Source organism: Lepisosteus platostomus, chromosome 2 (assembly GCF_059453375.1).
Source record: "Lepisosteus platostomus isolate fLepPlt1 chromosome 2, fLepPlt1.hap1, whole genome shotgun sequence".
NCBI classification, from domain to species: domain Eukaryota; kingdom Metazoa; phylum Chordata; class Actinopteri; order Semionotiformes; family Lepisosteidae; genus Lepisosteus; species Lepisosteus platostomus.
Genome location: NC_142612.1, coordinates 67,735,402 through 67,747,389, shown reverse-complemented (window position 1 = coordinate 67,747,389; position 11,988 = coordinate 67,735,402). Strand labels below are relative to the sequence as shown.

General features: G+C 38.4%; 1 protein-coding gene across 2 annotated transcripts in view; it reads right to left on the bottom strand.

Annotated features, from left to right (window-relative positions):
• The window catches only part of epha4b (eph receptor A4b), a 110,529-nt gene that overhangs the window by 48,344 nt on the left and 50,197 nt on the right, over positions 1-11,988 (bottom strand). For both annotated transcript variants that reach the window (XR_015928870.1, XM_088614899.1), the window contains exon 4: positions 4,135-4,290. Coding sequence is in view for 1 of the 2 variants with exons in the window: in XM_088614899.1 (XP_088471025.1) it covers positions 4,135-4,290 (156 nt within the window). In the remaining variant the exon portion in view is untranslated. The remainder of the gene's footprint in view (positions 1-4,134; positions 4,291-11,988) is intronic.

The window sequence follows — 11,988 nt, the reverse complement described above, 5'->3', positions numbered from 1 at the left end:
GATCTTTAAGCATGGAAATTAATAACAGGTTTGACGTATTCTTTTTTTCATAATCCTGGATTAATTAAGCAGTGAAGGCTCTTCTCTAGCATTCAGTATAGTATGTATTTCATGAATAAAAGTCGTTTTGATCTGGCAGCAGGAAACCTTTTACAGCAGTTAAGAAAATTATTAATACAATTTATTTCCATGTTAAATGTGTTATTGAATCGCACATCAAATTATAGTATGATTTATATTTTGTGAAATCGTGATCACAAGTAGTTGAAATATATTCCATAGGTTTTGGAGCGAAACTGATTTTTTGTAGGATGGTGTCTACAACACTATACTGTTCCCGAGCGAAGCCCTACTAGATCTTAGAACAGAGGAAGGATGAGCAGTGTTAGGGATTCAGAGTGAAGGGATTCAGAGGGGAACAAAGCAGAAGCTATTGACATTGTTTAATAAATGGCACTTTAATGATAGTGTGCTATAGATTTCGCACTATTTCAAAAAAGCCTTTAACCCAGGGTTTTGTCCGTGATGTGACCATCGTCAGGCTGTTCTTTTTTTTTTCAACAGCATTTCAATAAATCTCATGAAAGCCAACAGAGGAGGAATCACCTTATTTCCTCTCTATGCTGATTAGTTCTCTGATGAAGCCCAGCCTCCTCCTTTCAAATCAATTCCCAAGGTCACGCTGCTTTACAGTGTTTACTGGTGCTGAATGACTGAGACTGCTTCCTCCAAGGACTGCCAGAGTGCAATCATTGGTTTGACTGGGAATGTGTTATGACTTCAGACTGTGTTCAGAAATCCTGAGGTGCAGCCAAATTTGCTCTGATAAAGGCTACGTTCAATCACATTTGCCTCCAAACTTATCTTTAACAGTTCAAAACCTCCAATCATTGAGATCTAACCAGACATGTTTAATTCCAGTGCTGTCTTTCTGTAATATCCACCCCAACCCTCAGTAAAGTAATATGCAATGCTTTTAACAACGTAGCTGATGTTAATGAAAGCAGTGCAATCTTGCATTTCCGTGAAGAGTGGCACGATTTATGTCTGTACTTCAACACATAATTGTTGCTTGCTGGCAGTCAGCCCCTGCATAAACACATTTTCATGTCTTGCCCAGTGTTCTTAATGAGAATACTATTTAATTAAGAATCTTTATAAAACAAACTCATCCTACAAAGAAAATCAAATCCTACCTTTTGTGTTGTTGTTGTGAAACTACTAGCTTATTAGTTTTGAGATGTTTTTATATAAACATAAAGGCAGAACACAAATGAATATACACTATTAGATTCATTATGATGTTCTGAAGCAGCTCTTTCTAGAGTACAATGAAATGTTATGGTTAGCGAGAACTTATTTTTCTAATGTTTTTTAGGAAAATAAGATCAAACTTAGAGCCCCTTACTCAACAACAGGCAAATTAAACTGCCAAACAATACTGAAAGTAATATTATAGTCTCATTAGTGTTAAGAGTTCTTTTATTATTTTCAAAACCATAGTTTTATCAGTGAGATTTCAAGGAATGGTTCATGTAATTAATTAGTCTGGTTCATTCAGATAGGAATTATATTGCATTGATTAATACTGTATATAACAGATAAATACAATAGTACTTCAGATAAAACTTAGCAGATGTCCTCTGTATCCAATACTAATTATATTTTTGAACAATGTGTCAACAAGGACATTTCAAGCTGCTTTTGAAAATGTTCAGGTGGGTAGCTGTGTCAGCATGCGTAGGCTGCAAAGGAATAATAGGTTTATTCCATGCTGAAAAGAGAAGAAACAAAACACAACATTTCAGATGTAGAGCCTTCTTCAGGAGTGACACACCCGAAGAAGGCTCCACGGTCGAAACATTATGTTCTCTTTCATCTCTTTTCAGCATGGAATACACCTATTACTTGTGCTTCTGAAAATGGTTCCTGTGAAATTCCTGCTTAAGGAATCTAAATTAGATAATTCTCTTCTAAATTACTTCAGAGCTATTATCAGCCTTACATTTTTAGGTAAGTTCTCGAAAAGTACAAATTTAAACAGATGAATTGTTTCCTCAATTGTAATGAAGTCTTAGAGCAATTCCAAGTTGTGTTCTCTCTCCAGTCATAACAATGAAATTGCATTATTTGAAGTAATAAATGGTATTCTTATGAATGTTGATTTAAAACGCATACCTGTTTTATTTTGGGGCTTTAAAATTTAAGATATGGTTTTGATTCTGTGGATCATGACCATTTAATGAATCATTTTAGAGAATTTTTTTGGGAACGTTCCTGTGCTGGTTTAGATCACTTTTAACAAATATCCAATATATTATTTTATTAAGGGGTGTCGATATTGTGGCTATTCCACAGGCATCCCTTCACAGATCTTTGTTATTTTCTCTATACAGGCTTCAACTTGATGAGATTATTTGTAAATATGGACTAAATTTGCACACATACTGTATGCAGGTGGTATAGTTCTTAATACTTCTGTTAGTTCAAGTGACAGTAATGCATATGCTTTTTATGTTTTAAAACAAGTGTCTTGCTGACATTCAAAAGTCAATGTTTTTCATTTTTTAAGACAGGAGCTGTGCAACAGATTCTCAGCAACAGATAAAACTGACAAAATCAAACTTTTTTGACCTCCTGCAAAATCTAAGGTGACGCATCTGGGAGCAATATTTTATTTTGAACTATTTGAATCACATATTGAACACATTACTAACTGTCCTTAACTATCATCTGCTGAATATTGCTAAAATTAGATTACCTGTTTCATTTTCTGATGCCATAAAAATAATGGATGCCTTTACACTACAGAAACACCATGGACAAGACCTTCTGCTGCCTGTACCATACCCACAATCTCATTCTTTTGATTGCTACATAAAGCTCCTGACCAGAGGTGCGGATAAGGAAGTAGACCGACAGCTTTGTTAGAAAATTCAGCTTCATCGCCACGGTCCTGTACCACGTTTGCATTACTGCAGCCATGCACTAATCCCACGATCCCCTTTACCCTCACTGGTGAACAAGACCGGCAGAAATCTGCATGTAAATAAAGCGATACATTTATTCTGATGCTCAGTATGTTTTGTTTTCTGTTTTGATTATGCTTTTTGGAAATAATCTTCATATCATTTTCTGTATCTTTCATGGAAAGTATTTTGAGTTGTTCTTTCATGGAAATCACTACAAGAACAGACTGTTAGAAATGCACATGCCTCTCAAATGTTAAGATGAAATACTGTACCTAAACTGCTGAAGAGAGATGGTGAAGTATGTTTAGACTTTGCAGTCCATGATAAACAGAAATGGTGGTAAAATTCACACCCCATGGTAATGGAGAGCTCTACCCTTTTAGCACTGTTGTCTGATTGAAACCTTTTTTCTTTCTTGTTCGTACAGCAACCCAAGACCCTCATTAAAATCGTTGCTGTGCACTTTGGAGGCTGATGGACACTAATAGGCCAATAATACCACATCAGCCTGCCTGTAATGTCAGCACACCCACAGTGGAATGGCACATCAAGGAGCAGTTCTTTTTCTTACTTTTTTAAACATATGCAATTCTTCCTCCCCACTGAGAATCCAACAGATGTTTTCTGTACAGTAGTTGCTTTCACTCAGCACCCCCGGTTTATATCACTATCAGGAACACATTCAGAAACTAAACAAGGGGGAGAAACTTTCAACACCTCAATATACAGTTGGAAAACTGTAATCATAATTCATTACAGGCACGTCACTTCTACACTGAGTGTTATCACGGGAGATTGAGCAATCTACACTAGTACTTTCTTTGGACTTGTTTAAGAACTGTGACTTGAATAAACCATACTGTATGTTAATGCACATGATCTGTTGACTCTCATCCACAAACCTAAAATTGAACAAACTTGTACAAACTATATAATGTTAGTATAAGGGTAAACAGAAATATACCCCTCTGCTCTATGGAAAAAAGATATGTACAGTAAACGTGTATGTATGTAACCTGTTACTTTATAAGGTACTTATGCTGTTTTAATATGTATTTGAAGTTGTTTTTTGAAAGCTATGGTTTAAGGCCAAAAAGTGAAATAAAAATGATGTTGTCCATAGTATGTCCTATACATTTCATTCTCAACAGACGTTTCTTACTTGTGCAGGCCATAGCTCTTGGGTCAGTCTCCGCTCTGTAGTAGCCCCTCTCACAGACACACTCTGTGGCCTTGTCCTGGTGGGAGTAACTGTGAAGGGGGCACTTCATGCAGTAGGCATCTTGGGCAGAAGCTTTGTAGAAACCTGGTCTGCATGCTAAGAAAACAGACACAAAAAAACGAGTTACAAAAGATAGGAAAATTATGCAATGCACTAAAATCTTCAAACTTAGAAGAATTCGACTTCAGCAGTCCCTTATGACATTAAGATGGCACAGGTATACTGTAGGTACATAGGTATGCAGTGTTCTGAAATGCTGAAAGGTTATATTGTAATACACTTTGAAGGGCGCGCATCAGCAAACCTGTTCAATGACAGATAAGAGTGATACAGAGAAAAGTGGCAATAACCCACTTTTGGAGAAATAGAAATTTAGTACCCACCAGTACGACTGAATTAATTTTACAGTACATACAGATACAGTAATATGAAAAGATCATTGGAAGAATTTCACCAGGGCAATGCATCAGTGTATATATCCCTGAGGAAATAGACATTTCGATTTTATGTAAAATTCTGTGCAGTAGTAGAGGGATACATGACCCTTCAGATATACTTTTCTTATTAGAGAAGGTAGAATTGATTTGTGTTCTCTAAATCAGTTAAGCAAACTCTCAGCTGCAGTATTTATACTATAGGGATTTTATGCCAGACTACCAGACAGTCTACACAGAACAGTATGCCATTCCAGCAGACAAATATGATAGATGTCAGTCCTAATTATCCATAGCACTCGTCTGGTTCTTCCAGGTTGCCAAATAACCTTGCAAAGCCTTTATTTTCTGATGAGAAACCTCTAGAGACGAACATTAGGATTCATCTGAATTGCATCAACTGAAATAACTGGAAAGTTCTGTGAGCTACATGAAATGAACAGGTATCTTACCCCATAGAATCAATATACCCTCCTTCTCAGATCTTGGAAGTCATCCTAAAATTTGTTTTGAACTCTGGGACTTATTTAAATATGTATTTGTTGGAGATATAAAAAAGAACAGTTTTCTGTTCTTAAATATCCTTTATGTTCTGTAATACTGTATATTCGCCTCAAAACAAAAAAAAATAATTAAGATGGGCATCCCATCCACACCAAACATACCACAACATTAAATATGACAGTCTATTTCCACATTAATGACAACAATGTATGTTTCTCATTTGAAAAAAACATGTATTTAAAATTCTTAAACTATACATTATGCAGAGCTCAATCTCAGTAATAAAACTATTCAGGAAAATTGTGTTCACAACGAAACATACAACCTTAAAGATCACCTTCAGTTATTTATACTTCTATTGTTTGCTCTTTATTCTCCTGTTGTTTTTGAATCTGCGGTTTCAGGGGAGTACACTGACAGACAGTGCAGTCACTCTCCAGTCAGCGAGATGCTACAGTACATTCAGTGCTGACGTGGTTTCAAACACACTGTCCAGGGGATTTAGTTTCAAAGCTCTGATATGAACATTTAAGTGGGGAGGGACTGTGGATGGATGATTAGCCCCTCACTGTGCAAATCCAGGAGGAGATGCAAGACTGGTTTGGACACCAACTCATACACCACATAATGAAACACCTCTATTAAACCATTATGAAGAAATGCACAAAGATAGAGACGAATAGACGTATATAAAAAGTCTACACACCCTTATCGACATTGCAATTTATTGTGATGTAAAGCCAGAAATCAAGATAAACGGGATGGCTCTGTGGCTAAGGATCTGCGCCTGTGGCTGGAAGGTTGCCGGTTCAAATCTGGCGGCCGGCAGAGGAATCCTTCTCCGTTGGGCTCCTGAGCAAGGCCCTTAACCCCAGCTGCTCATTGCTCATTGCTGTACAATGGCTGACCCTGCACTCTGACCCCAAGCTTCTCTCTGTCTGTGTGTCTCAGGGAGAGCAAGCTGGGGTATGCGAAAAAGACAAATTCCTAATGCAAGAAATTGTATATGGCTAATAAAGTGATGTAATCATGTCAGACATTTTCAGAGCCCAGGAGCTTCAACTTTTTTGCAAGGAACAGTGGGATAAAACTGCAAAGTGCAGGTGTGCAAAGTTGATAGAGACTTATTCACAAAGACTTACTCACAAAGTATTAGTTCGGGGGGGGGGGGGGGGGGGTGTTGTAGGTTTTTTCATTTAAATTAGTTTTCCTAATAACTATCTATTTGTTTTTCTCTTGAATCTTGAATTTTGTTGGTTGCAAGGTTACATTAGAGATGGAAAAATGTCTGACATGATTTATCTTGATTTCTGGCTTTATACCACAAAAACCTGCATTTTCCATAAGGGTGTGTAGACCTTTTATATCCACTGTATATACATACTAATGCTCACATACTGTACAAATACATGCCAAATCAGCCTACTTTCTCCAAGCTTGGGCAAACGACCCATTTCTGCCAGCGCCCTGTGGAATACGCCTAGCGATTAGATGAAAAATCCAGAGCTTTCGCCCGTTGACACAGGAGAACCCTTGAGCAGCACATGCTGAGATGATAATGGTGACTGGGGGAAAAGCAGGGGCGAATAAAATAAATGCACCACAGACAGGCATTATTTAAAATCAGAGATTTCACACAAGGATAAAGTTTCTCTTAATATCTGAATGTTATTACAGTTTAAGACAGAGACTGAACGGACTGTTACTTCACTTAATGGGCTTTGTAATGAGGCTTTACGATTCGTTTTCTTTGTGAAAAACAAATTTTCAGACCCATGCACAGTTTTCAACTACTTACACGTTCCATTTTATTAGAAATCAAATTCATTTTGTAAATTAATTTCTGCTTACTTACATATTGTGGAAAAAATAGTACTTTGCCAAATATGGTTGGAACTCCACATGGTATTCTATGTTGGTTCATTGCTTTGAAAAATAACATTTTGTATACAGATGATGAGTGAAAATAAAATGAATAATTCTATTTTACATGTAGCCCAGATAATGGCAGTAAGAGAACTCCAGAAATAAACAAATGTCACAAATGCATTGATACTGACTGATGCACTGCTGAATTGATGCTCATTTTTATTACTGTTGACTTGAGTTCTAAAGGTTCTGCTCAACCTTCAAAGGTTCTAAAACACTTCTCAAGCAAATGAATAAATAACTCAGTTTGTAACACCTTCTTGTACTTGTACTTGGCCTCACTATATCCCTCTTTCTACACCTATAGCTTTAATCTGGTAAAATATGGGGTTTAAACAGTTCCATTTGCTACCTGCCAGCAATGTTACATTTTTGTAAGAACAATGCGAAAACTACATGCAAATGCTGTACGTAACCTTTATATACCTTTCAGCATATGACCTATTTTGTCTTAATGTCAGACATCTGAATAATCATTCTTTAAAGGCAGGATGGTGAGGGTGAGGAGGAGAGTGGACGTAATTTGCTTGAGAAAAGAAATGCTTTGCAAAAACTCCAAATGTTCATCTGGCAACTAAAATGTTTACTCACACAGGGGAGGATTAGCCCGTCTGTTCTTTTCAAAGTTTCAGGCAAGCACAAAAGAAAGTGAGCTTCGAGTTCCAGGCTGTGCAGCACTTGAAGTATCTAATTAAGTGTTCAATTATTTGAATTTGAGGACTTGTCTTCAGGGCCTGAGCTTCACTTGGGCTACTGGGAAGTTTGGCCCAATGCTCAAGTTGCCTAGCTGCTTTCCCTGGCAGTCTTCCACTGGCGTACCTCTCTATTCCCAAATGCCTGGGGATTGCCGGCCTCTGCTGCTCTTGTACACATAGATCCAATGGGCTGTCAGCGCTGGCAGCAACCTGCTCCTTTGCTGTGAAATCATTGCTTATTGAATAGTTGCTGGTGCCCTCTTGTAAACAAGTAGATTGTCCCTCACCTCGACCAATATATTGTAGCAGCCGCATGCCCTGGCCGGGACAAATGGGACTCCAGGGACTTTGGGTCTGCGGAAATTGCATGTTTCTTGATCTGTACAAGACGGCACGAGGGGTGGTTCTCAGAGGAAATAAAGGCACTGTCTCCGATGGCGGGAGATAGGCTATAGATGCAGACAGAAGGCACCCCTTGCATCATCTTCCACCCCCAGGAACGTCTAGAAATAGGGGGAGCCCCTGTACAGACTGGCTGTTGGTGTAAGAGTCTTAACAGGGAATGCAGTTATGCAAGTCTTTGAGGGTTTGAGTCCCTGGGCTTCTCTCTAAATCCACTCTGCACAGTACAGTTTATGCAGCTACGGTAGGTCTACTAGCCTTTGGACCTAATCATCTGTAGAACCCAAGGTTCTGCTCTTCTAGCACCTACCCCTAGCTCGACCCGAGCTAAGACATAACTGTAAAAGTAGCCAGATTGGTTAGCTTAGCCCTTCTAATGATTTCTAATTATTTAAAAACTCAACAATTAAAAATACAAAAGGCCAGGCAGAAGCAGCTGGAGCAACACCGCTACCACTGCTACTCTAGACAAGGATGTCCCAGTCCTTGTCCTGACCATTGCAGTCCTGTTCACATTCCTAATTTTCTTATACCAGCTAATCTCCAGATGTGCATAATGGAAACCCAACAGCTTGAATTGTTTACTCATTGGACGTGTATATAAAGCACTGAGCTCAAGTCATGGGATTTTATACAACTCCAGAGTGCTCAGTGTTTGATATCTGAGTTGAATTCATGTGGCCAGATAAGTCAATTAAGAACTTTTCATAGAAAATTAACAGTCATTCAGAACTATGGGGTTTTAATTAATGTAAGAACAGCAAAACATAAGACCAAGAGCCACACTTGTAATGCTGAGTGCCTGGTTGCTAAGTGCATTTTTGAAAGTGGTCTATTTTGTTAGAAAAGTAGCATGAATAAGAAGCTCTGCTTCAGCACCAGTTGACCAGGTTTGTGACCGGTCAGGCAGAAGGTCACTACACCAGCCAGAAACTATCACATCCATCTGATCAATCTGCATCATTGTTTTCAGACTGCAGTGGTTGCAGTGCGACAAATTAAGAAACATCGGCAAAATAATTATTACTCGCCTTCTGCATGAAAATAATGTGCATGTTTAGAGATAGGCAGGAGACGGAATGGAGTGTTTTATTTTCCACTACAGTTTTGCCCTAGACAGACCTAATAGAAACCATGCTGAGTGTTATGAGGCTGCATTATTCCAGGCAACCAGTGGGGCAGTGGAAGTGTGAGAAGGTATCCTCTTTAACGCAACAATACGTGCAGAACATTCAGAGGGTCCTATTGTGATGTACTCGAGTCCAGAGCTTTTCAGTTCAATGCATAGGAAATATTGGTTTCCATTAGAACAATAAAAGATCTTATAGCGCTATGAATTACAATGCTGTGACATAAAAACAGTGACTTTGAGAAAGCCCTGTATCAGTGAACCTTCTGTTCCAAATTTAAAGAAAAGTAGTAAAAAAACGTCAACATGGGTATTAAACAATTGATTCAGGTAGATGTGCAATTTAGATCAAACATAGCCAAGTCCCACGGCTCTTTTCCCTCACACACATTGTGGAAGTCTCTGGTCCGTCATCGATAAACACAAAACCAAGGGCATATTCTTTTTACTCCTAACACACCAGCTGTGTGCAACTTGGAGTGAAGTCACCATGTCCTGCTATAGCTACTGATTCATCTTAAGGGAATGATAATAATAAATTGATTGTGCATTGCATGTACAGTAGGTGCTGTGTAAGTGGTTAAACAGTACAGTATGTGGATTGATATATACAGTAGTAGTGATGGCAAAATCCATATTATGCTTATATGGATGGTATTAGAACTTGTTTGCCTCAGACAGATAGAGGACATTTAAAGTATTTGTTCTATGTGTCTCTATTAGAATTGCCTCCTGTTTTGCAGCACAAATTCAAAAGCACTTTTTGTGTTTCTGCATGGTCTGCCAAAGGCTTAGCACGACTACCGTTCTTCTTTGATAACAGTCCTTTGTGTCTTTTTGCTATACTTTTTTGCCAGACCAGGCAAGCTTTTGAACATAGGCTCCTGTGAAACAGAACTGTCCAATGTGTTTGAACCAGTGCCTAAGCAACACAACCCCATCTGTGCATGCTAAGCTGTAAAACTGGAGAAAAAAAAACAATCATAAAAAATGCATTAATTTTTATTTTGAAAACATCCCTTACGAGGTTCACAGTCATTCAGTGATGTCTAAATTACAGTTTAAAAACAATAATTGGTGTCAATAAAAAAAAATAGGTGTAGTAGCTTTCAGAAGGCACTAGAGACATTACTGAATGCAATAATTTCTTGTTTAACATTAAAGAAATTAAACTTAGGGCTGCTATTGAAAATCTGTGGAAAGTGACGCTCTCCAGCTCAACAGAGAAATGCATTCCTCAGAGATCTATAAAGGATCCACGAAAGCATCCAGGCATGCTTAATCAATAGTATCTTCCTTTCAACTGAAGTGCATCAGGCAATGCAAGTCAATTACACAACCTAAAGTCACACTGAAGGGTTAACCTTGAGTTTCCATATAGGGTGCATACTGTATGTATTACAATAAAGTATATCAAAAGGCAACAAAAAAGAAAAAAATGCATATCAAGTAGCTTCAGCTGGAGGTCTGTCCTATTAAATATTAATACATCACTAACCTGAGTCCCATATTTATGGCAATCGATAGCTTTTAGATTTAATGCTCTAAGATTCTGAATCCAAGACGATATACTGAATAAATATGAAGCTACCAAGAAAACTGTTCATATAACAGGGTAATTTGGGTTATTAGTATATATATACAGTATAATTTTCATTTTTGTGTGCAGATCATGAACTGGGTTTCTTAAAATAAATTGCACATCCCTTCGATCTTTGTAGAGTACATCTGACCTCCATACGATATGTGCCTTTCAGCAATGACTGATTTCATGTTTAATGGCAGAGTCATGTAATCAATTACTTTATTAATAATTCAGTATTTCATACACTTCTGTCATTCTTTTCGTTAAATAAAATAAGAGATACTGTACATGTCCCATAACAAGAATCACAATGCTGCAGAATGGCTCCATGCATGTCTTGTGATAGAAATTTCTTTACCATAATTAATAGTAAAGAGCACCATGAAAGGCAAACATTCTTTATATACTGTAGCTGACAATCAAATCTGATGTGCTTTGATCCTTTGTGCTATTATTTAGTTTGACCATAAAGACTTGACATGCTTACAGTATCGGTAATCACCACAGCATTATTAATAATAATAATAATAATAATTAATAATTGCTTACACTTATATAGCGCTTTTTCTGGACACTCCACTCAAAGCGCTTTACAGGTAATGGGGACTCCCCTCCACCACCACCAATGTGCAGCATCCACCTGGATGATGCGACGGCAGCCATAGTGCGCCAGAACGCTCACCACACATCAGCTATCAGTGGGGAGGAGAGCAGAGTAATGTAGCCAATTCATAGAGGGGGATTATTAGGAGGCCATGATTAGTAAGGGCCAATTGGAAATTAAGCCAGGACACCGGGGTTACACCCCTACTCTTTTCGAGAAGCGCCCTGGGATTTTTAATGACCACAGAGAGTCAGGACCTCGGTTTTACGTCTCATCCGAAGGACGGCGCCTGTTTACAGTATAGTGTCCCCATCACTATACTGGGGCATTAGGACCCACATGGACCGCAGGGTGAGCGCCCCCCGCTGGCCCCACTAACACCTCTTCCAGCAGCAACCTTAGTTTTTCCCAGGAGGTCTCCCATCCAGGTACTGACCAGGCTCACACCTGCTTAGCTTCAGTGGGTTGCCAGTTGTGAGTTGCAGGGTGATATGGCTGCTGGCCGTATTAGA